We start from the raw sequence: 26,507 nt of genomic DNA on the forward strand, positions 1-26,507 counted from the left end.
GTTGACTGGAAGCCTTACTGGTAAGATAAATAGTGAATTAACATGTATTTTGTATGTTACATGTATTATATATTGTATGTTTACAATAAAGCTATTGAAAATGTTTTTTCAAATTATCAGAAAAAAAACTTCCAATATATTTATTGAAAAACATCTGTGTATAAATGGACATGCATAGTTCAAGGGTGAACTATACTTTCAAATATATCGTCAAATTAATACGTGGATTGTAGGAATTTTACTTCCTCTATTTGTGTTGTGAGTATATTCATCATTGGAGCTGCCAGCTAATTCAGTAAGGCAAGAAAAAGAAAAGGCAGAGCAGTTGAAAAGGATAAATATGTGGAAATGACCTCTATATAGGAATCCTAAGCAGTGTACAAAAGAAGTAGTAGGATAATTCAATTTAGAAAATGTGCAGGATATAAGATCAATATACAAAGTCAACTTTATACTAGAAAATAATACATAGAAAATGAAATTTTAAAATAATCTCCTTTAGAGTAGCATTTAAAAACATCAAGTACTTATGGAGATATTTAATAAAGTATGTGCAATACGTGTATAATGAAAACTACAAAATACTGTTGAGAAAAATCAATGAACATCTAAGTAAATGGAAAGAGAGAACTTTGTTTCTTAACACTTCAATACCCTTAGGATGTTAATTCTCCCCACACTGATCCATTTCTCCTTGAAATGCATGATTTAATTCTTATAGTGCATACACTTCATTGTATTTCTCTCAAGGTAATTAAAACAACAAAAACCTCTCAGAGTCAAAAGGAAACTCAAAGGTCATATAGTTGAAGCATCCATGATGAAGTGGGTACCAGTTATATGGTTGCCTGGCATGCACTGGATAATCTCCATGACAAGCTTTGTTTACACATTCTCAAGAATTCTCTCTATGCAAAATTAAAATGAGCTCTGTAAGGTTAAAACTGATCTTAAATGAGAAGCTACCATGGGAGAAAGAAGATGAAAAAGGGATTTACTTGTGGTGAGGGCTGCTGAATATAACCCTGCTGCTGGAGCACAGGTTGGCTGACAGGATGACCAGAGGCAGAATAGCCAGCAGTTGGGATGGGCTGCCCTGGGGGTAAGGGAGGCGGAGGAGGCGGTGGTGGTGGCGGCGGTGGTGGAGGGGCAGCCGTCATGATATAACCCGACTGCTGCGGGGACTGAAGAACAACAGTGGACTGGAACATAGTGGCATGAGCGTCAGAACCATCTGCAGAGGGCTGGCGGGCAAGACTCATATGGCTAAACTGAGACCCAAGGTTGTCCTGCTAGAAAAGGGAAAAGTTAGAAATCAGTAAGCCATCCATACACTGACCAAACTTATCAAAGATAATACTTCATATATTTTAAGATGAGTTGCAGTGGTATATAATATGGAAACTATTTATCTACAGACATGCTTAAGTAGAACAGCTTCAAAAAATTAGAACCCTAAGGCAGAAAGGTAGGAATGTTACAATGTTGTCATTAACAAATTACTTATATATCTAGTGGAAATGCATAGCATGAAGAAGAGTATAAAAACATTTCTAAATAAAAAAATGAAAAATACTTATTTAATGAAGATTAAAGGCACATTAGAATGTGGAAGTGAAACTGCAGTTTTCTGTTATATAATTAACATTTTTTTCAGAAAGGGCTTAAAAGACCACGTAACTAGCAAGGTACAGTACTAATTATTTTTCACTTTGAATCATCGCCTCTCTTCTTAGAAGGCAAGGTTTAGGTTCTATGCATTTTTGTACCTCCTATCCTACCTAACAATCAAATACACGAGTAGAAATAAAATACCTGAAATCCACCCACCTTGGTCTTCTGTCTAATCTTTCAAAATTAATTTGACCATAAATTTTATTCTTTCCCTAGGTTTTTAGTCTGTTTATAAACTCCAATGTTAAGATAAATGTAATCCAAATGAGTTTCCTACTGCTTTTGCTACTTGGTGAGCAGGCAATAGTGCCCAACCAAGACAGACAGGGCTATAATTTATATGCCAACTGACAAATGTCTTGTCTGACTTAACATCACAATGACCAGTTGTGAATAATTAAATAATATCACTAAAATGACAATAACAGGGTTAAAATGGTATTCCATTGCTCCCAAGAAGCCACAGATTAGGAACAACATATATCACATTTTGTTGAGAGAATTTTGAAAAAAAGTTACTTGAAGAATTGTGGCAATTGAGTTGTCAGATCAAAGGGACATGCAATTTTTAGTCTGCTGGTTGTTGCAAAGAAAATTACAGCTATGCAAAAGATAAGGGATTGACATAGGGAAACCTGATTTGATGATTGAAAATACATGGTTTTACTCTTCTCAAGTGATTGCTCTGACATTTCTAGCACTATTAGCCTAAATCAATGAATAGTTTCAAAAGGAGAAAATATACTCAAATATACCTATTACTTGTAATTATAAAGTAATATGGCCAAATATTTTAAAAAGCGGTACCATAACTATATACAGCCATCAGAGTCATCATGGCAAGAAGTTATTTATTTCAATGATCTGCCATTTTTCAAAACACTTTTGAGTCTTCGAAGCTTTTTTTTTTTTTTAATGTTTTCAGCCTTCTCAATACTGGGCAAAATTTCATTTTTTTCAGACTGAAAGTGATTTTCAAAAGATCATTCAGAGCCAAGGCTGGCAAATGAGGCAGGCTGACCCCAGCTCACAACAAAAATATCCTAATGAAGCAAAACAAAAAAGCTGACTTAAAGATATAGCTTGTAATATAACTTGGGAAGCAATTCAAAAGGGGATGGCATATAGTGTGAAAAATTTAACAGCATTATTGGGGAAAGTATATAGGCTGTTGAGGGGAAGGAAACTAACATTCACTGGATACCTATATCATATTAGGCATTATACAGGAAGTACTTTACACATTGTTGTTTCATATGCTTAGTAACTACAGAAGGTCATACAGAGAACATCATACAGAGAACACATGGCAGTGGTGTGTCTAAGCTCTTACAGAGAGGTATAACTTGGGGCATACTTGGGTTAAAGAAGGCACCATTATTTTACACTCAGTTAAAGTATCTAGAGATCTCCTTTCGAAATAAACTCAGGAGAATGCCTTATGTAGTTGTAAGCTCCAAATCACTCTAATAACTAATACTAATTCTACTGGAGATATGGCACTGGGACAAGAACAGAAAGCCTAAACCCAGATGAAAGGTGCCATTCCAGGATTCCACAGACCTGTACTACCTTCCATGAGAAAAGCATTTAAAACCTTAGGACTAGAATAGTTGACCTGAAAATTATTTCATTATGAAAAAAGCAGGAAAAGATCAGTGCTTATACAATTATTATAATAAGCCCATATAACAAATATTTTATGGACAAGAATAAATCAATTTATTTCTAAGAGAGGTTAGAAACATTTTTTAGTATATATGTATCTGTGACTTTAAAAAATCACAAAGATCATTATCACACTAATCACATTCACAAGCGTTCATCATCCATCCATCCACAAAAACCACAACAGGAGGTGAATAGAGATATAGTACCACGGAGTATTGCTGGGTGGGTGAGACTGGCAGGAGCGGGGATGGGTAAGGGGCTGTGGAGTACTGAACAGGCTGTGAAGAGGACTGCAGAGGACGAACAGGCTAAGGAATAACAGGTTGGCAAACAATGTTAATGTCAGAATAAAATATTAAAAGACTTGCATAAAATGGAAAGTTACACTTTATTTGGCAACAGCTTAAACTACATTTATAAAGTCATCTTAAATACAACACTATAGGAAACAACAAAAACAATGCTAAATGAAAAGGAGAAACTCTACATCGCAAAACATTTGAGAACATACCAGTGCTTAAATTTAATACATAATTAGAAAGATATTTTTTCATAAAAATATTTATCAGATTCACTAAAACAAGTAACTTAGACATTTTAAATCCTACTGTTTAACCAAGACCCATAGGTTAGCAAGGCAGGAAAAGCAAAAACACTTATCCCTACTTTATCGTTTGATGAAGGGAATGCTCTATACATTTAGCTATCTAAGACTAAATGATAAAAGAAAAACTTCACTCATTCTTATTTTCAGACAGTAATGACCTACATAATATATCTATGCCCATTACCCTTTCTATTTGATAAGGCATGATTAGATACTCCTTTGGGACAAAATAGCCTAAACTTTAGTAATTTTTTAAGAAAAATGTACTGTTGGTATGGTACCATTAAGAACAGCCAAAAGAGTAATACATACAGGCACACACATGCACACACACACACATCTCTTTCATATAAGGACAATGAATACATTTTTCTCATAACTAAAAATTTTTATTGAGAGAGTTTATGTTAGGAGATGAGAAACTACTAGAAATTTTTTCACTACTGAAATACTCCTGTATTTCAGTAAAAAAAAGTTTTATGTTTCCTGGGGGCATTTAAAAACAAGCGCTTTTTTAAAAATGAAAAACATTTTCATCATTTCTAAATCTTAGGGAACACAGCTGGCCATCTACAAGCTAACTAGGCAATTTAGTTTCCCAATCTTATATTTATGTAGTTTATTACAAAGGGGTAACACACATATTGTCTTAAATGCTCTCATAATCCACTGTATAGGTGGCAATCAGGGTAATAAACTAACCTGTAGAAAGCCCTGTAAGCAAGCACTGGAAGAACCCAGGTAATTTTACCTGATGAAACTCTTACTTTGGGTTAAAATATATATACATATATCTCCCTCTGGCCAATATTTCCAAAGAGAATGCTTTAAAAGTATAAAATAAACTAACTGAATAAAATTGCCCAGGGAATAATCTACAAGAAATTCTTATGTCAACTAAGATGTATAACTGAGTTGCACTTTCACCACAAAATCAACATGATAGTTTCTAAAAAATAAAAGGCTCAGGATTAGAGTCCCACAAAAAATCTAGAATTAAAGTAAAAGTACTAAAAAAGTAAGGGATGAAAGATGTATAGAGTAGCCATTGGTTCCTCACAAAACTTTTGACTAGAAGTGAGCAAGCTTTCTAAATGGTAACAGCATATATCACACTGAGGTGCAGTAATGGCTTTAGAACTTCCAAGTACAGACTGTTTTAGTGTTATTAAGTCAGGCAACCATTAAGACATAACTTTCCTCCAGACAACTTGACCTACAGTATATAAGTGTCAGATGAAACAAAAGTGTTAGTCTACCAGAGGATAAAAGGAAGAAGAGTAGTCAAGTAGTGACTATGCTGATAGACAGTGACTGTAATGGAGTATGTGGTGGGGACTTGATAATAGGGGGAAATCTAGTAACCACAATGTTGCTCATGTGATTGTATATCAATGACCTTAATAAAAAAAAAAAAAAAAGGAAGAAGAGTATTCTGAGCACCAGTGCTATGAATTAATGTTTCCCAGAGTCTCAAGTGATAATGAGAAAAATGTGGGCCCGAAGATTGGCTGATCAAAGTGAAATTCTGATAACACTTAGAAAAGAAAAAGTCTTAGTGCTTCCTTTGCCTATTTGAATTGCAGCTGGCCTCAAAACAATATCCACTTAAAAGTGACTGATGTCAAGAAAGGTAGCTCATCTGAAAGCTTTGGAAATCCTAGTATTATTTTGTTTGGTTATTTGAAATTTCATGGATGGATTATCTCAGTGTGCAAAAGACAGTTAATGAATATCATTTGCTCATCAATTCTCTATTTTTGTATTTGATTGAATTATCATAAACACTTGAAGCAATGCCAGGGAAATCAGCCATGAGGTTTGATGCAGACTCAAGATGCATTAAAGCATCCATTTCTAAATTAAATTGCCTACACCTTCACTTAGGATTATATCATATCTAAATCAGATTAAGTTATTTCTAAGAGATAATACTCTGAAATATATAACCACAGATAAATCCTTGGAATTTTTTAAAGCTGCCAAGACTTACGTTATTCCCTCTGAATTAAATGAAATGCCTATTAGTTCTATAAAGTTCTTGATGAAATACATAGTACTGCAAACATAATTATATGATAGCAAAATGAAAGGGAAACATTTCAGAACTAAGTTGAATGAAGCCAAGACAGAGAAAGCCAGGGATGGAATTTTATGTAGTCTAATATGTACCTGAGTGTATATAATCAAATGGGGCTGGGAAGTAGATATGGGAGTCTTTGGAAATAGTTTTAAGCCATTTTCTCTACATACATGAATTTATTTGTATTGTCTTGGAAGTGTATGAAAAACTAGACAGAAGTCCTTCTACTTTAAATACACTGCCTTGTCAGACATACAATTATTTTCATGACTTCTGAAATATTTGATAACTTTATCAAAGTGTTCATACATTCTTCACCCCTGCAATACATATGCTATAATTTGTGAGCAAAACTAATGAAATTTCTGTAGTTAAAGTTTATTACCATACTTCTCTCGCAAGAAGTTACTCTGCAGGTCTCACTAGTGGAATACTTAGAGAGTCTTACAGGGAAAAAGTGGTGTAACTAACTGTACAAACTGTCTTGGGAATGGTACACAATCTCTAAAAGATCTAATGAAAGCAAAAGAGTTTACACTGGAGGAAGAATAACAAAGCTATAGATGAAAAAGCCAGAAGGTGAAAATACATTCTGTAAACTCTAAACATTTATACCAATTCAAGATATTAAGAGTGCTTTTGAGAATTCTGAGAATGTTTTTGCCTCTGTCTTTCACAGGGTGAGATAGAGAGTACCCTGCAGAACTTGAGCAACTCAGTTTTCTTCTGACTGCCTGACCTGTTGAATCCTAAAATTCACTTTGCTCACTGGGATAATGAACAATGTTAGTTTTATTTTTATTCCTCTTGTCCATTTCTTGCTGTTGTGAAACAGGGATAAATACTCACCACGTAGGCTCAAGAGACAAAATTTCCTTCTTTCCAGTATATATTCTCTATTTACTAGCTGAAAAGTCCTTGAAGTTAATCTTTCTTCCTGTAAGTAGTGAGTGGAACATCATCTGGTGGAGAATATTAAAGTTCTAAGAGATACTCACTTGGGCTACCTCCATTATAATTAGTGAATTTAGTCCCAAATATGGGAAGACAGGTGAACTTAGCATTACATAATCATGGATATGTGCACCTGTGAGAAAATGTGATTAGCTGCTTGTTGTTGAGGTGCTGGGGGTGGCAGAGGTGGCTGTGGAGGTCCAGGCACTTGGGTTCTAACTGGTTGTTGAGTCATAGGAGGATTATACACAACTGGACTCCCATCTGGGTTTATGAAGGGCTGACCTGAGAAGTTAAAAAAAGAGGAAAAAAGCAATTCACCTTAGAGATCAAAAATAGGTCATTCCATTAACAATTTACAACACACAACTATAATCCTGATTCACAAATCCAAAAATCTTAAGCTGTGAAAACCAAATGATTTTCTTAGCTTGGGAAGCAAAGTCTGACATTACATGAGGCTATGAATCACCTTTATTTTTCCCACTTAGAGTAAATATTCAAATTTTTTCTGCAGTGTCTTACTATGGGGGTGTGGCTCCAAAACCTACTGAAGTTATTTTATAATACATAGCGTTTTCTGAAAAACTTTGAATTCTGAAACACATCTTGCTCATGAGGTTGTTATAGAATTATACTGCTGTAATACATTTCAGTTTCAAGAAAATTATTGACTTTGGGATACTGGAAAATTATTAATTAGCCTCTATCAGGTAGTGAAAAATACCAAATTTATAGATCACACTGCACATATTTAATTAATAAAATTAAACCAGATGGAAATTTAAGTCATTGAGAGCTTCAAATTTCCAATGGACTGGATGGCAATGTCCTTATTTTATAACTATAACTTGTTAAAAGTTGCAAGTATTTTTTTAATTCTAAATAATTTTCTAAAATAATTTTTTAAATTCCAGTGAGCTTTGTTCATAGGCAAGAGATGAACTACAAAGAATTTTAGTATTGATTTTGAACCTTGTTCTTATTACTTACTAATTATTGAGGGGATATCTTAAGTAAGTAAAATAAAATTTATTTTTCTACACATACATTCTGAACAAGTTTTATAAAAAGTAATATTTTTATAGTGGGAAAATAAGCAAAATGAATGATTAAAAAGAATATAAATCCTCCATAATCTTATAATTAACACTTTGGATACTTTCTCCAACCTTTTCTTTTTTCAGTGCACATAGGAGCAGATTCAAAGATTAGTATTTTTCCCTACTATATACTAGATTATTTTTAAAAAAGAAGAAAAAAGAAAGGACTATGCAAAATAAACTGACTTTGACAATGATACTTATTTAGAATGGGAAGATTATAAAAGAAAAGAGAAATGCGACTGAATAATAGTTTCTCAATCTGCTTTCAAAACAAACTTTTTTCCCTGGTAAGCCCCTCTTCATTTTTTATTTTTTTGGACACTTATCACATATAATAAAACAAAATCTGGGAGAGAAGAATACAGTGTTCCACTGCTATCAAGTGGGAAATGTCCTCCAAGGTTAAATTATTTTCATCAGTTTCTGGTGATTCATGTGATAGTTATAGATAATTAAAAATAAGTCATGCTGGGTATTACAAATAATTATGAAACAAAATGGTAGAGTATATTTGGGTGAAAGCATGTTTAAAAGTAACTTAAGGACTATGTGAATAAAGTTAAATGGCTGCAATACTGTTCTGAAACACAGAGATCACTTTTTGACTCATGTACAGTTAAGAATACAATTCATTTTCAGGTTGATCAGCTTCTCACTATCATTTCCTACTCAATTCTTTAATGTTACTAAAAACATAATAACTCATCTGTTTTAAATGAAAAATAATATGAAATAGTAAAATATTAAATCATCTTATATTCTGCCCCAGGAAAACAGGAAATTTAGTAATACAGTAGACCTAAGGGACAGAAGCTGTTATTAAGAAAAAACTGAACTTCTCAAGAATCATTAATGTTGATTCAATTCTAATAATAGAGACAATTATTTGAATACATTATCTGAAAAAAGAAATGCAAATAAAATCTGAAGGTAATAGTTCCAAGACATTTGTTTGTTGACATCAACAACAAAGGGAAAGGTCCAGGAACATTCAGAGACCCTGACACCTGTATCTACCTTGCCCAATTACTATCATGCTGATGTAGTCACTCCAACCAACTCTGTGAACTTTTAAGGAAGGTTAGCAAATGAGTTAAGGTTGTTTTTATTATTAACAAATGATTGGGTTATGTTATTTTTGTATAGAGACCAAGATTCCTTGTGATCTATAAACATCATTTTTGCCAATTATACATTGTGACTGTAGAGTCCTAATTTATCTTATGTTCAGTTTCCTTATCTGTAAATGGGGATTTCACCTACATAAACAAAGTTGTTATAAAGATGATAAGTAAGGTATTTAAAGAACCTAATTTAGCAGTACATGACACATAATAAACGCAAATCATTATGCATTGCAAAGAATATCTGCTATCAATTCATAAAGACTACCTATTTACTTTTACTAATAAGATGTCCTTTAGCTTTTCTTCAGTAGAAAAGTTACCATATTCAGCAAGACAATTACTTACTCATTATATAATGAAGTGGAAAGAACCTATCAAAGCTGTTTATTTTCTCCTTCTTCAAGAAATGTAACTATTTTCCCCAAGATAAAATTGTGTTATCTAGTAAAGCTCTTTTAAAGGTGGTTATTTTGTTTCTAGGAATTTAGTTGTTTTTTAATTATAGCTTGGTCATTACTTGGTCTAAAACATATCATGGATGACACAACTGAAAAATACTTTCTGATATAAGTACGTCTTTTAACATTTGCTAGCCTAAGTGTTGTTATTAAAGTTCTAGAGAAATGTTAATTAAAAGTAAAATAAATGCTGACAACATATATGTAGATAATACATTTAATACATATTCTTTAATTTTCAGATAACTCCTGATATCTCAACCAAAATAAACAGCTTTTTCTGGATACCAACCTGTTTGTGGGTTGATCAGAATACTGCCAGGTGGTATGCCTGCCGCTTCCAAGGGAAGCAAAAAGAAGCTAGTGCTAGGAGATGCGACTTGCCCATTGAGGCCACCATCAAAGGAAAGAGAACTATGAGTGCTGACAGTTGGATAGACGACAGGTGCGCCATGAGAAGACTGGCTGAGAGCTGTACCTGGAAGAGGCTGCTGGATGTGAGAAAGAGAGCCCGTAGATGAACCTACACTACCAGAAGACTCAGAACCTAGGGGAGGAGTAATGAAAAATAGGGATTTTTAAAAACCTCATATAAAAGTGCAGGTTTTAAATATGTAACAATAAAGTTTACATCATATAACATGCAGTTACCACATAAAAGCATCAGTTATTTTAGATTTACTGTACAATTTTGCTTCCCCTCCCCACCATGAACAAGTTTAATATGGCAAACTGATCACATAAATTGTCAGAAGTCATAGCCAAAGCATGCAACTTAAGCAAGTATATAAGAACATCAGCCACAGACAGCCACAAAAACCACATTACCCACATTCCCAGAAGGACAAAGTTATGTACATTTTACCTTTTAGATTAACACCTAGGAATATACAGATAATAATTTTCCCCAAGGAAAAAGAATTTAGCACAGCCAAATGCCCAAAACCTCTTATATCAGATATCAGAAACCCCTTATCTATAAGAACACAGAAAGATTAAGAGTAGAGTAGGAAATAACAAAAATGACAAATTCTCTATCAACAGAAACAATTGGCAAGTTTCACGGCAGAATTTCATTTTTCAGCTCATAATCATAGCACCTCCCTATGTAAAGCCAACTTTCAATTTTTATATCAAGAGATAAAGATAGCATGAAAAGTAGTCCAAGTACTTATATAGCATTAGGTTAAAATGTATTTTTCATTGTACTTAATAAATTAATTTGATAATTTATTTTCAACTGCTTTTATGCCTGCAAACAATTTCATTTTCTATTACATGGAGACTGAAATGTCACTGACTTTCAGCATAATGGCTAACGGTGGATAATAAGACAATGAAAGAAAGAAAAATTTGAGGATGTATACAATTAATGAGGTTTTGAATAACAGAGTTGACTCTGGGATGGAGAATTAATCTTTAATGAATGAAATAAGTAAATACGATACATTATCCAGACTGCCTTCTGTAGAATAACTTATATTTTAAGTTGTACCAAAATAACTATCAAAAATCATTTTTTTTCTATTAAAGTTAAATATTTCTTCTCATCTCTAAAGATAATAGAGATTATAAATACTACATGATCTTAAAATGTTTTAATTTGGCAGTGTGTCTAAATGACTTTCTCCTGATGTATGAGTAGTTATTTTCTATTATGATGACTAAGTGAACATTTTTCAAATAAATGTATTTGGTACATATGCATATTTCTTATATTCATAAAATTTATCTATCTTTAACAATTCTATCATATACACTAAGACATTTTTAATATCCACATTGTAAGTTAAAAGGTAACAAATGCAACTCAAAAGCCTTAACAATTTTAAGCATTGACTATAGTCAAAGTAAAAACACTACTCTGTCACCTTCAAACATCTCTCTCTCCCTTCAGATGTTATCTGTACAGTACTTTATGTGTAGGCTAACCCAAACAGGCTAAAGAGAGAGAGCTATTTGTGTTAACTTTCATGCTTATTTTGGGTTAAAAAGAAAGATCTACAAGGATCCTAAAAGAGATGTGAGCTTCTTTAGTATTGAAGCCAGTTAGTGAAAGTGAAAAGAGGAAATGTTATAAGACTAAGTGTCACATAGTCTAAAAGCAAAAAGGCAAGGAGAATGAGGATGCTATCGAAATTTCCACTCATTCACAATAATTATGTATTATTTTTCTTTAGTTTTTAAATTCCTCAGACACTTCTTAGCAATCCTATTCATTATTTTGAATGGCAAATGAAGGACTTTACCATGAAAAATACAATGAATAACTGATAGTATTAGTTGAAAATGCAATAAATGTTAAATAATCTTGGTGAGAAACCATGCTTTCCAACCATAAATAAGCAACGAAGAATTTCCAACCACCTCTAGGTACTCAAACAAGAAATGACATTACATTGAACCAAACTGATAAGGTTTATATGACAACAGAGAACTCTTATTTTAATTGATGTCTGTAAATCTCTTTTGCACAGAGAATGGATACTAATGTCAATAAACATATTACTTCTTAAGTATTTTGGAGGCTCAGTGCACTGCTAGTAGGAATTTTATATTTTAGGGTAAACAGAGAAGCCATATCATAAATAAAGAGCTAAGACAACATTAAGGAAACTAATGTTTTGACCACACAATTTTAGACAGATAGTTATACCTGTTTTTGAAAGCCTGCCTACACTTTTGCTGCTTCCAGAACTATCACCTCTTGTCAGGACTGAAATTCCACTGAAGCTGCTGGCTTTGGTGACAGCAGGCTTGAAGTTGCGGAGCGAGCTGTCTGAGTCTGTGCTGCTCCAGGGTCGTGGCTCAGAGTACTTCAGCTCATTCTCAGTGCTGCTTTGATGGCTATTTGTTGATCTCCCTGAAGCATCTTTATTAACTCTGTTAATCAGAAATAAAACTTTGAAAAGCTAATAGAGACAAAAAAGGAAATAATAAAGAAAAAATGCTTAAATTTTTCAGTACTACATGAAAACGTGTTTCCAATACCTAAATATCTGGCGCCTCTGCTGGGTACTACTAGCATCCTCATCTTGGATTCTGTTGGCATTTTAATAAGATATTTTTATATTTAATAGCACCAGTCAGACAGTTACCAAAACAGACGTTAAAAATCCCCTTACCTTTTGTCAATGATATAATTCTCTTGGGAACACAGGGACTAGAAAGAAAAAACAGATATAAAAAGTTGAGCTGTTGTCAAATACATAATACTGTCTGTAAAGCAATGATGACAATAAAAATCATGTGTAATAATATTTAAAAAGTAACCCCATTGCCTTCCACCCCCCAAAATACCCAAAGTGGTGATAAGGGTATACAGATAAATGATAATGGAATTTTTTTTGGCTTGGAAACACTATGCTTACTTTTAACAGATATACAATCTTGAAGCCATTCATTTTTGTAGTACAAATTAATTTGAAATTCAAATATTCTCTTCCAAACAAGTGAACCAATTTTCATTATACATTCAAAGTATAAACCAAACTGTAGACTGCACCTTATTTACTCTGCAAAAATTTTGATCTGTGCTTTGGCTTTGGCTGTAGCAGTGGACAAGCAGCTATGTCTCAGTGAAGCTTATGGCCAAACTCGTCTCATGTTATTGACAGCTCAGGCAAGCAACATTACAATAGTGTTCTAGCTAGTTTTCTAGATACCAGTTTTTACCCTTTTTATCCAGTTCAAACTACAGAAGCCATTGCAATCTCTCTCAAATATCAATCTGATCATGCTTCTTCTCTCCTTAATAGATCAGTGATGTTCTAGCACAGGGGTCAGCAAACAATGGCCAGCCACCTACTTACTACAATAAAGTTTTATTGGAACAGCCATGCCCACTGACTTATGTATTATCTATGGCTGCTTTCACATTAAAAAGGTAGACTTCAGGTGCTACAATAAAGACTGTATGGCTCTACTGGTCATATGCCTCAATACCCAAAAAACAAATAACCTGATTAAAAAATGGGTAGAGGGCCTGAACAGACATTTTGCCATAGAAGAAATACAAATGGCAAACAGGCACATGAAAAAACGTTTGACATCACTAATCATCAGGGAAATGCAAATAAAAACCAAAATGATATCACCTCACACCAGTTAAGAGTGGCCACTATCCAAAAGACAAGAAATAACAAATGCTGGAGGGGATGTGGAGAAATGGGAAGCCCACTACACTGTTGGTGGGAATATCAATTGGTGCAGCCACTGCAGAAAACAGTATGGAGGTTCCTCAAAAAACTAAAATAGATATACCATATGACCCAGTAATCCTACTTCTAGGAATTTACCTGAAGAAAACAAAATCCCTGATTTGAAAAGATATATGTTCCCCTATGTTTCTCTCCACATTATTTGTGACAGCTAAGATATGGAAGCAACCTGAGTGTTCATCAATAGGTGAATGGTTAAAGGAGATGTGGTACATATACACAATGGATTATATTCAGCCATAAAAGGATAAGAAATCCTGCCATTTGCAACAACGTGGATGGACCTAGAGGGTAGGTATTATGCTCAGTGAAATAAGCCAGGCAGAAAGAGACAAATACCATATGATTTCACTTATTTGTGGAATATAAAAACAAAGCAAAAGAGAAGGAACAAAACAGCAACAGACTCAAAGACACTGAGAAAAGTGACTACTGGTTAATGAAGGGGTGGGGGAGAGGTAGGTCGTGGGGGTATAAAGGAACACAATAATTCGCAGTCACAATTTAAGTTGGTCATGGGGATGGTAGTTCAGCATGGAGAATATAGTCAATGATTCTGTAACATCTTCCTATGTTAATAGATAGTAACTGCACTAGAAGGGGTGAGGATTTAATAATACAGGTAACTGCTGAACCACTGTTATGCATTTGAAACCAATATAAGATTGTATATCAATAACACTTCAATTAAAAATAAAAAACTGTATGGTTCTAAAAGCCTGTAATAGTTATTATCTGGCCCTTTACAGAATAAGTTTGCTAACTCCTGCCCTAGTTAAAAGCCCAACCACTTTAACTAGCTTTCAAGATCAAGTCATCTGCTTCCTGTGTACCTTTCTAATCTCAACTTTCTACACTTGCTGTGTCACCTAGATGATAATCCAGCTACTTTGAATCTTTTACTACCTCATTTGTCAGTTCTCTTTTATCTTTGGGCCTTTGCAAATACTGATCCTCTACTTGGAACACTTCACTCTTTAGGTCTCTTGGAAGCTAACTCTTCCTTTCACTCCTCAATTCTGGTTTGTGGTGCTTCTCTGTTGTGTTCCGTACTTCACCTTCATGTCTCTACACAAATCACAAACCATGCTGTCATCATCTATCTTATAAGCTAGAGAGAGAAATACATCTAAGTTTAGGCTCTGAGTTCAGCAGCCCTAGGTTGAAATTCCCACTCTGCATTTCTAGATGTATGATCTTTGGCCATTTTACTTGGCCCCCTGGCACCTCAGTTTCCTTATCTGTAAAATAAAAACAATGATCTTATCTACCATATATAGGGTTGTTTAGGAGATAAGTTTTTGTAGCTGTCCATGGATATGTTCTCCAGTGCCCAGTATAGCTCAGTAAGATTGGCTGAATATCATAAACTCATAACTGATAGTCTAGATTTTAATGTTATTTACTTGTTTTTTAATATAGAGGAAATTTCAATCTTTGAAGTATTAACAAAATTACAAACATACTTATATCCTTGAATAGTACCTAGTATTGCACAGAACATGTGCTTTGCAACATTGGTAAAACCAAACTGATTTTCTTCTCACACATATGTACAAAATAGCCAACTAAAATATCTCTTTCATATAATCACTTATAAAAGTAGAAAACAAATATTAACCTAAAAAATCAATTAACTTTACTTTAAAAGAAGAAACAAGTTATTTATTAAGAAAAGTCCATTAACAAGTAGGATTTAGAGCACATGATTTTGTGGACTACGATTAACGTTCTAAAAATCTCAAGACTGTGAGGCGTCTGGAAGAAAAAAATTACACAAACTATATATTCAGTCCAATACAGCACTTCTGTAGTCTGTTTCCAACTTTTCAAAATTTATATAACTTCTAAATTAACACTGAGTAAGACAGACCTCAGTACTTCTAAAAGCTGGCTTTATATGTACAAAAGTGGTTAAAACAAATGTGATTAATGGATTAAGGGAGGAGCGAGCCCATACAACGTAATCAGCGTATGTTCTAACATGCAGACTATACATAAGTCAGTACATACATCTTGGGAAAATATTCGGTCTCTAGCTCTCTGGTACTCTTCTTCTCTTTCTTCTATAGATTTGCTTCTTCTGTCATCTTTCAAACGTATTCTCATCTAAAGAAAAGAGAACAATTAATTCTTGGGAAAATTATCTGCTGGTATAAATCCCATATTTATAAAAATGCTCTAACTGTGCTATATTACCTGGTTATCATCTTTGTCAAAGCTAGAGTTATCTCTCTTGAGGATATATCGTTTCTGAAAATCTTCACCTTTCTCATCCTTAATATGTTCATTAAATTTCTGATCAGGTCTGAAAAAACAAACCAAGGGAACAAAGAAGATAATACACAATATTTATAGAAAAGTTAAATATAACATTATATAACCAATAAAAGTTACCACTCATTGTGTCATCTCATTTACTCCTCATAACAGTCTAATGAGAAAATATTAACTACTCCATGTTATAATTAAAAGGCTGTATGAAATACGCTGTGGACTATGGAACTGGACAGTTGGTTCAAGTATTTTCAGCTTTACATAGTTTAGTTGCTTTACGACTTGCACAAGTTACTTAACCTTTCTATTCCCTCATTTTCTCATTTGTAAATGGGAATTATAGTATACCTACTTTATAGGGTTATTCTGAAGATGAAATGAATTAATAGATGAGTAGCACTTAAAAGAGTAAACACTCAGAAGCTTTTTATTATTGTAAGTGTTACTGGAAAAAAACCCCTTCAAATAGCTTAAGTATCTGTCGAAGGTGAAACATCAAAGGGCAAATATACAACTATGCCATAGTCAGAGCCCTGGTATCAGACTCAAAGCCTGTATAGCCCCTTTGCATAGCTTCTTACAAATTTAAGAAAAAATTCTGGGACAAAGGAAAAAAGTATGGAGGTGAATCTTATGATATATACCTAAACTAGCTGATTTGGTGTTACATGATTGAAAGTAATGACATATTTTGAGTTTGAATTAACTAAAATTTAAGAGACTATTTTAAATTGCAACCTACTAGTTACCAAGAAAACTTAATTACAGCAGGGTACATCTTTGTTTCATTTATTAAAATAGGTTAGAAAGGAGAGATGCTTTTTTTTGGGAAGTTAACACTGTAAACTAAAGTAATGATTTATGAAACTGTAACAATATGTTTTATGGCTGACCAGTCTTTCCTCTATGGAAATGCTGCAAATTCTACTAAGATCCAGAAGATAGACAGAAGGCTGGGGTCTTGGAAAATTAGTTATGTAAAATTTCACTTTCTAAAATATATTCTCAGCTTCAATAAATTATTTCATTTAACACTCTTGCGACTTAATGCCCTACTACTATAAAACTGGAATTACTCTTTTGAAATATGAGATACATAAAAATATAATTGGAGGCTACACAGAAGTCTAACTGAACTCACAAGTTTTTATAGTTTAATTGTACATTATATTGCCACATAATATATTGTGACTACACTACATAAATTTCTAAACTAAGTCCAAATGATTTTCAGGAAACTTGACTAGATTTTTCATTATATATAATACTCAAGTAACACTTGTGAATATTTATTTTAACCTAGTGAATATTTAATGAGGTACTCTTATCTATCTCCTGTCAAATTTTGTAAAAGAAGATTTAGGATGAGAACCATCTAAGCTGAAAAATCTCTATTTAAAAATATATTTAAGGTAACTGAAACAGAAAGCAGATCTTCACATAAAATTAAATACAGAACTAAAGCAAAAGATAAAGAGTAAAAACAGTCTCATGACCATACTGGTAGGACTGCTTTCTTTACAAATTTTAAAGATTGCCTATTAGTTGTGACATTGCCAGTGTATGTTGTTATTTCTGTCACATAGCTGCCCCATTTACTTATACCAACTATTTTTGTAGCTGTTCAAAGTCACATTTTTTCCCCCCAAGAGGACTGTACTTGGGTGCAAGACTGCTATCCCAAAGTGAACCAAAGGTTTAATCAAGGGCCTGGCAACTTTTCTAAGAGCAGCTGGATTCCCACACCAAATAGCATTGGCAGGCTTTTTAGCTAACCTTAAGACTGTCTTACCTCTTTCTTTCATAGATGCCTGAATTTACTGCCCTGCAATCGCCAACTTCCCGCTCCATTGAGACACCCCAGTGGGCACTGGGTTGTTGACATCCACAACACCACTGGTTCAAGGCTGGAGCGGGTAATATGCCTATGAGGAAAAGGTAAGTTTGTTTTTATTCAATGTGGAGCAGGATCTCTAAGGTTTTCTGATTTATAGCCTTCTTCGTATTTCAGAAGATAAAAAATAAGAATACAGTGTAACTTCAATATCTGAAATGTCTAATTATGCTATTCATCTATTCTTTATTTAAGCACATCATAAACATCCGTGTTTAGCTAACTTTTGAATACCTTGATAAAGAGAACCCTGAGGCTTTCTGACATCATTCACGGCATTCAAATAACTGAGGTTACACTGTATTGAAAACCTTAGAGAGTCACCAGTCGAAATGTTAGTCAAAATGCCTGCTAATGTACATGTTTGGGTATCCAGCAGCTCTGAGTAATGTTGAAAGGTACTGGTTAAATAAATTAGAGTTCCATTTACCTTCAGTGCAGCTTGTATCATCTTATCGTTACTATCCTACTTTAGCTATGATATAATTAATGGGAAAAGACTAATTGATGAAGGTATTTTAAAAAGACTAAAGGACAGGCAGAGCAAAATTTAATCAGGTTCACATTTGAAGTTTAAAATTTAATCCTTAAGGACAGATAGGATTCTTTTCAAAGACGTCTACTTACATTAATTTAATTTTAGTTGCAGGAGTTGTAGGAACAATTATTTAAAAACACTAAGTTTCACCAATATACCTATTTAGCTGACAAAAAACTATCTGAAAATACTATATTAAAGTAAAATACAAATACTATAAAAAAACCAACTTAGTTCCAGCAAACAATATGGCAGCTGTAAGGAAAAAGGCCATTACAACAGAATGGACACAGTGAATTAAATATAACCATGAAATTGAACGGTTCACAGATTGAGACCCTAAGATAAGTCTAGCTTCAAGAAAGGGAGACAAATAATGAACTGAAAAGCATTACTTGACAACTGAAGTTGACTGCTGCTCATTACCAGAGATTCACTGCCACCACATATGAAATTGATATAGAAAATTCTTTTGATTAGGCAGATCACAACAAAAGCATAAATTTTAGCTCTATTCAACTAGTTGCTTTAGGATTAGGTTTAAAAATAGGCAGGAACACCAGCACTTTCTAGTTCACCAATAGTGTAAAGCTATCACTTTTCAAAGTGAATGGTTCCTCCTAACTCTTTAAAAAATTTTCCTCAGTAAATTATACATAGCCCAGATGGGGGAAACTTTAAGGACAATACTTCATTAACCTACAGTCCTACCCTCCTGAGATTTGTGGAAACAAAGGGGCAAAAACAGGTGGAAAAGATGGCATACTGACAGACTGAATGTGAAGGTGTTAAAATCTGCTTTTTTCTTTAAACAAGTTTGCCTAAGGTTGGCCATAGCTATTTAAATTATATTAATTTAAACATCAATAATGGAATGGTTATTGGACACCACTGATTTATAACCTCTGAGGTTTTTTTGTTTTGTTTTTTTCAACCAATCATTATTTCACTTGCCTTATTTCAGTCTAGACCGGTGCATCTTGCGTCTGGTATGCTGAATGTATTTTTTGGTCCTATCACATGCATTTACTATGAAGCTAATTAGGTTGCTAAAATATGTAGAAAACCTCACATGAAAAGTGCTGTAGAAAGAGAAAGTATCATTACATTCATATAACATAAACCTGTACTTCTTGATACTTACATTCTTGTATTGCTAGTTTTATTTACTATGACAGACTTGCCACTCTGATCAACATTGTGGTCTAATCCAAAGTAAGCAGCTACTCTGTGTAATAGCATCCTATGGTATGATGTCATTGGGGGGAATTTTTTACGTGGAGACCTAGAAGTAGGAGAAAAACTAATTTAGTAAGTCAAGGAGAACTGTGATGACAATTTGTTTTCTTGTTAAATGTCAGGACTTACTCATTATTACCAATGAAATCTAAAATTTCTTGTTCCAATTTCAACAGCATCATTCTGTCCCTGAAACAAAATATGAAGACTCTTATATGTAAAACTTAACACTGAAATAATCATAAACGTTGAATTTACCTAAAATTTATTCCTTTGTGGGCTATGTCAAGATGGATGCTAGAAATATTCACATACTTTTAAAAAGTAGTTTCAAAAGAATGAAAGATGACTTTTTAAGTTAAATTTTTTACTATGAAAAATCTCACACATACAGAAATGTAGAGAGAACAGTGCACTGAATCTCAGTGTAGCCATTACCCAGCTTCAACAATTGTCAACATGTGGTCACTCTTAAAATAGATATATTCCGATCTACTAAGTATCACTATACTGGAGTCTGTTCTGTAAATATATGGATAATAAGAGCATACTAGTCTTTGCTTCCTAATGGAGCTGAGGCAGTGGAAAACAAATCTTTTTCTTAGATTCTTGACTTTGCAATCATGCTGAACTCCACAGAAACAGTACTTTAAAGAACGTGCATTGCCAGTAACAACAGGAACACTCCTATGGGAATCCAGTGCCAGTATGTAGAAGGGTAATTTGCAGAGAAATAGGAAGTACATTACTAACTCAGAAGGAGAAGCCTTTTCAAGTCATTCTGTAAATTGCTATTATATATTTTCAAGAGTTTGGGAATTTTTCTCATAAAAATCAAAATGAACTAAGGCCTCCAAAATATAAAATAAATAAGGACTCTAGGGAGTACCTGCATGTGTTCCTTTAAATTACTGGGTCCTATTTAGTGCACTTACGCTGTAAAGGCTGTAACAAATTAAAGGTGCCACTGCTCCCCAAAGGACCTCCTTGCTCACACACCAAGAACATGGCTCAAGAGAGTATGCCTGTGTTCAATGGAAATTTCAAGTGCATGTGAAATGAAGCAAAACAATATTAAAAAAACCTCAGAGAATCTTAAAGTTAGAAGTGGTAGTTTTACAGACCACTTCTGTCCCTGAGATTTTACAGATTGAGAAAACTAGACCAAGAGTTTAATGTTCCCCTCCCATATAAGCACTATAGATATAGGGTAGGTTTGCTCTCAAATTCTAAGAGGAAGACAATGCCCTCTGCTTAGTCACCTGAAAATCTACACATCAACCCTGAGTTTTATCGTCCCTCTATATTGCAAAAGAAACCTCACAAAACTGAGCGTTTTTTGAGCATATATATATGTAATTTTAATATTAGTTTAAAAGTCAAGAGAAAAACATTTCAAATCCAGAACTGAAAACAGGATTACATTTTTACACAAATTCTAGCAACATTCAATTTTGCCCCCAAATCTGGTTCTCCTTTAGTATTCCCTTTCTCAGTAAATGGCATGCAGATTATAGTAAAAGCATTCTGGTTTGTTAGAATCTTTTTTCCAATCCTCCTATGCAGTTAATTAATACTGCAAATTTTACCTATCTTCTATCTATTTTTCCTCTATTTCCCCTGCCAATAGCCTGGACCTTAGCAATCAGGATCTCTGGCTTGACTACTACAATGTCTTCTCTCTGTATCATCCCTTGTTCACTCCTAATCTATTCTACCTAGAGCATCCAAAATGATTTTCTAAAATCACAAGTGTGACCACATGTCATTGCCCTGGTTAAGTATTTATCACAGGTTTCCCACTGTCCATAAGTTTTGAACTTAACATCAGTAATGTGGCCTACAAGGCAGCAATGATCTGGTCTTCACCTACCTCTTTAACCTCATCTCCTGCTCCTTACAAAACTCTTATCACTTTGGTTTATCTCTGTACTTGCCAAGCTCCTTCCTTTCTCAGGTTCTTTGAATATGTTGTTTTACTCTGCCTAGAACAGCTTCTTACACTCTTTCTTACATTTTTTTCACACTTTTCTTTAATACAATTTATCACAATTATCATTATATACTTATTTGGATTGTACAGAGGAGCTCAACATATGTATTTGCATGAAATAAATTAACCAAATTATTTCATCCAGAAGGTCTTTTAGTGTTTTTTTTCCTTTGAATTTTTAGGCGAGGATGGAGAATTTTTCTTCACAAGGCTTAACCCCCAAAATAGACTAATTTACATTAACTGTAAGGACCCCTTTTCACCTAGCCTTTTGGAGTCTATTTGTACTGAGGTAATGTAATTTTTAGTAACTTTCCTGATATATACACTTGTTGTAGAGGAAAAAAAAAAGGCAGACTTTTTTGAGGCACATTTCTTCAATGTTCATGAAACAGTACACTTAAATTGGGTTTCTGTGAGCTCAACCAGCAAGCTTAGGACATATGAAATATTCTACTGTGAATGTACTGCAATTGAAAAGAAATTTCTGTTGTCTCCATGACAGAAAAAAAAATCTAACAATTTCACTATCCACTGATAACCAATTCTGGCTGTTTCTTCCCTTTAATATGTAGATCTATGGGTTACAGAGGATTTTCTATTGTTACCTGGAACATTTAATATTTAAACTAAGTTCCCCTTCTTAGTGACTGAACTTTTAGTTATTACAAAATAGAACTTACTAGAAAATTAAGGCCAATAACTTTCCTAGTACATTTTTAAGATTTACACTTCCTGTCATTTATCCACTATAGCTTAGTCCAACCTTCCTGCAATCCATCATTAAGGTTAGATTTTTTGGTAATGGCCATCAGTTAAAATTAATAATCCTTTATAGAAGCACTGCATTTAGGACTTAAACTAACAGATCCACAAATAACTTTTCTTACGGAGTAAGGTTTAGCAAATGGACCTAAAAGTAGGCACTTACTGAATTAAGGTATAACCTTTAAAAGGAACCAATACATGCTTTTCTATTGTTAAATTAAAAAATAATCTCAATCAAACTGATGAATAACCTACTAACTAAACAAAATCAAGAGACAACAATCTTTTAGTTATCAGTGTTCTAGTCACTGTACCAGAACTAATGTTAGAGAAACTAAGTGTAGCTGGTATACAAATGTAGGTTGTGGCAAATAAAAAAGCAGAAAACAATGCTTCCTTCTGACCATCCCCTTTCCAATGTTCCATATGACCTTGGTCAAAGAGCTACTTAGACATTACCTCCAACAAAAGTAATTTAGGAAGATTTCCAACAAAGAACAATTACATGATGTTCCCCAGAGCAAAATAAATTCCTTTTAAAATATCCATTCTCAGGATTAAGCCATGGAATTGCTCCCCTCTAATTGTTATGTAATACAGTTACCCTGTATTATCTATACTTCTTTACTACATTTTGAATTTCACCAAAGTGTAATCTCTATCAAGAACAACTTCAGGTTTCTAGATTCTACTTCAGGAATGACTAGTTATTGTAGCCTCTGAAAACATTTCCTGTGAACAGGTCCAGATACATTGTAATTTAACATCTGAAGTTAAGTTTATTTATTGGGATGAAAGTAAGATAAAGATTCGATGATCTGAAGAAATTTATTATATTTTAGTATCACTAAAAATCTGTTTAATATCTAGAAGAATTTTGTGAGCAATATTCAACTTTGAAAGTGTTAGGGGAAATTTACCATACTTATTACTAATTTTGTGCCATGTATATCTGGCAATTAGTTGTGTCTTTCAGAGAATCCTAAGCCAATAATTAAGTCACCCTTATTTCTCACAAAAACTTAACATTAGCTACAACTTCATAATCCACGGCGACATTAGTAATAATTTATACATTAGCCATTACATGAATTATTCACCTAGTTATTAAAATAAAAACATATACACAGAAAAGGAATTAAGTACTGATAGATGCTACCACATGGATGAACCCTGAAAATAGTACACTAAATCAATGAAGCCAGTTACAAAAGACTACTTATATATGATTTCATTCATATGAGATGTTCAAAAAACGGGAACTTTGTAGAGACATAAATCAGGATTATGACTCAGGGCATGGAGGGGTGATAGCTAGAGTATAGGGTTTCTTTTTGGGATAAGTTCTAAAATTGACTGTAGAGATGGTTGCATGTATTTGTGAATATACTAAAAAACCATTAAACTGTACACTTTAAGATAACTTAAAGATGTCCGCATTTGTAGAGCAAAACAGAGAACCACACAATAGGAAAATATTTTAGAATGCATAAAAATAGATTTCTAATCTTTGTTCTTATCGATGTCTATACCAATGGTGTAGGAAAGAAAATTTCTGCTTTTCTAGGATCCTTTCTTACTTTACTCAAATTAGCTACGTATTTTTGATCTTCCCCCTTATTTTTCAACTCACTGAGTTCTGGTTTCCATTATCCTACCCCAAATGAAACTTGTTAAAATTGCCAACAACTTCCTAGTTTCTCAATAAAATAGATCGTTTTTGGTACTTCTATTTTTATCATGCTCTGTTATTTTACCTTCCATTAAATTGTTCCACCTTGGCTGACTTCTAAGAAAAATGTCCTCATGATTCTTCTTCATTGTTCCATAGAAACCTGTTTTCGTCAATTATTTCACCTCTGTGGGCAAACTCATCCATAGCAAGCTTCACCCCAGCTGGTAACTCCTGAATATCTAACTCTAGCTGGGCTCATTTACTTGAAAACCAAAGCCTTTTTACTGCTCAGTCCTTACCTCTTGGCTTTCCATTATGCACTTCAAACTGTACTTGTAACAGAACGTTCCCTATTCCATTCAGCTTGCCCCATATTTACTTTCTCAGTTATGGGAATGCTCAGCCCAGCCAGAAACCTAGTAGCTATTCTGTTCTACTCTACCATTCCACATCCAAATGATCACCAGGTCCTGCCATGATAGGTCCTAAATAACTTTCAAATGTGTGTTTTCCTCTCTTATAGTCTCTTATCCACATTCCTTGCTTCTTTATGGTCTTGGCCCCTCACCCCCAAAGGAACCTTTCTAAAATGCAAATCCTCTAATGACTCCTCAACTTACCATGCCATACTCAGTACTTCCTCAAATTGTGCACTATTGGCATTTCAATCAAGACTATTTTTCATTGTTTGTGACTGTCTTACAGATTTTTTTAGCATCCCTGCCTTCTCAGTAGCTCACCACTCCAGAGTGTTGGTACTATCCTAGATTGAGACAATTAGGTATAATCTTCTTTTATTTTTATTTATTTATTTACTTATTTTTGCTCTCATTAATCTACAATTACATGAAGAACACCATGTTTACCAGGCTCCCCCCTCACCAAGTCCCCCCTACACACCCCACTACAGTCACTGTCTATCAGCGTAGCAAGATGCTGTATAATTACCACCTGTCTTCTCTGTGTTGCACAGCCCTCCCTGTACCCTCCCACAACACTATACATGCTAATCGTAATGCCCCCTTTCTTTTTCCCTGCCCTTATCCCTCCCTTCCCACCCATCCTCCCCAGTCCCTTTCCCTTTGGTAACTGTGAGTCCTTTCTTGGGTTCTGTGATTCTGCTGCTGTTTTGTTCCTTCAGTTTTCCTTTGTTCTTACACTCCACAGATGAGTGAAATCATTTGGTACTTGTCTTTCTCCGCCTGGCTTATTTCACTGAGCATAATACCCTCTAGCTCCATCCATGTTGTTGCAAATGGTAGGATTTATTTTCTTCTTATGGCTGAATAATATTCCATTGTGTATATGTACCACCTCTTCTTTATCCATTCATTTACTGATGGACACTTAGGTTGCTTCCATTTCTTGGCTATTGTAAATAGTGCTGCAGTAAGCATAGGGGTGCATCTGTCTTTTTCAAACTGGGCTGCTGCATTCTTAGGGTAAATTCCTAGAAGTGGAATTCCTGGGTGAAATGGTATTTCTATTTTGAGCATTTTGAGGAACCTCCATACTGCTTTCCACAATGGTTGAACTAATTTACATTCCCACCAGCAATTATGTATAATCTGACTTCATCTCACCAACACATTTCCCCATCACTTTCTAGCATCACTTGCCACATGCCTCCCTGCTGTTACTAGGATGTACAATCTTGTCTTCCCTTGGATCTAACACTTCCTCTACTACTACTGTGCCTTGGCAGTGCTCTTATCTCTATCTCAAATTCCTTTCTCATGCTTCTCTGTAAGGACAGTTTGCTCTTAAATCACTGCATTCAAGACTCCATTCAGACATTATCTTCTCAGTGAAGCCTTGGGGCCCCCTCCCAGTGTTTTTACAGCACCTTGAAAAACTTACAATATCTATATTAGTTATGCATTTTTTTTTTTTTTACCTCAGAGATAGGGATACTTTAGGGTTAGAGATTATATCATGTTCATCTTTCTATCTACAATGCTTTTAGCACAATGCTTGGCAAATGGCAGATGCTCAATAAATGCCTGTTCACTGGTTTAATAAACCTATTGTTCTACTGGGACCACTGTGGAATAAATTTGAACTGAGGAAAAAATAAGTCATGTGGATTTGTCTACCTTCTTCCTTATTCCATACTATACTCCTTCAGCCCCTATTACAAGGAGACCACTTTTCATTTTGGTGGTTTTCCTTCTGAAGTTTATGTTAAATGTTAAACAAAATCAAGGTGGTACTGAATAAAAC

The 26,507-nt window shown here is 34.1% G+C and overlaps 1 protein-coding gene across 15 annotated transcripts in view; it reads right to left on the reverse strand.

The window, feature by feature from the left end:
- Positions 1 to 26,507, reverse strand: part of R3HDM1 (R3H domain containing 1) — a 219,605-nt gene that overhangs the window by 94,305 nt on the left and 98,793 nt on the right. For 6 of the 15 annotated variants that reach the window (XM_057505643.1, XM_057505649.1, XM_036886596.2 and 3 more), the window contains 11 exons: positions 19,978 to 20,037; positions 19,754 to 19,894; positions 16,100 to 16,208; positions 15,914 to 16,009; positions 12,806 to 12,843; positions 12,672 to 12,722; positions 12,337 to 12,563; positions 9,973 to 10,227; positions 7,123 to 7,274; positions 3,552 to 3,653; positions 999 to 1,292 (listed from right to left, as the gene is read on the reverse strand). In XM_057505643.1, the coding sequence (XP_057361626.1) occupies positions 999 to 1,292; positions 3,552 to 3,653; positions 7,123 to 7,274; positions 9,973 to 10,227; positions 12,337 to 12,563; positions 12,672 to 12,722; positions 12,806 to 12,843; positions 15,914 to 16,009; positions 16,100 to 16,208; positions 19,754 to 19,894; positions 19,978 to 20,037 (1,525 nt within the window). The remainder of the gene's footprint in view (positions 1 to 998; positions 1,293 to 3,551; positions 3,654 to 7,122; positions 7,275 to 9,972; positions 10,228 to 12,336; positions 12,564 to 12,671; positions 12,723 to 12,805; positions 12,844 to 15,913; positions 16,010 to 16,099; positions 16,209 to 19,753; positions 19,895 to 19,977; positions 20,038 to 26,507) is intronic. The other 9 variants (XM_036886601.2, XM_057505648.1, XM_036886600.2 and 6 more) reach the window with 7 other exon arrangements.

The sequence above is a fragment of the Manis pentadactyla genome, chromosome 8 (genome assembly GCF_030020395.1).
Source record: "Manis pentadactyla isolate mManPen7 chromosome 8, mManPen7.hap1, whole genome shotgun sequence".
NCBI lineage: Eukaryota > Metazoa > Chordata > Mammalia > Pholidota > Manidae > Manis > Manis pentadactyla.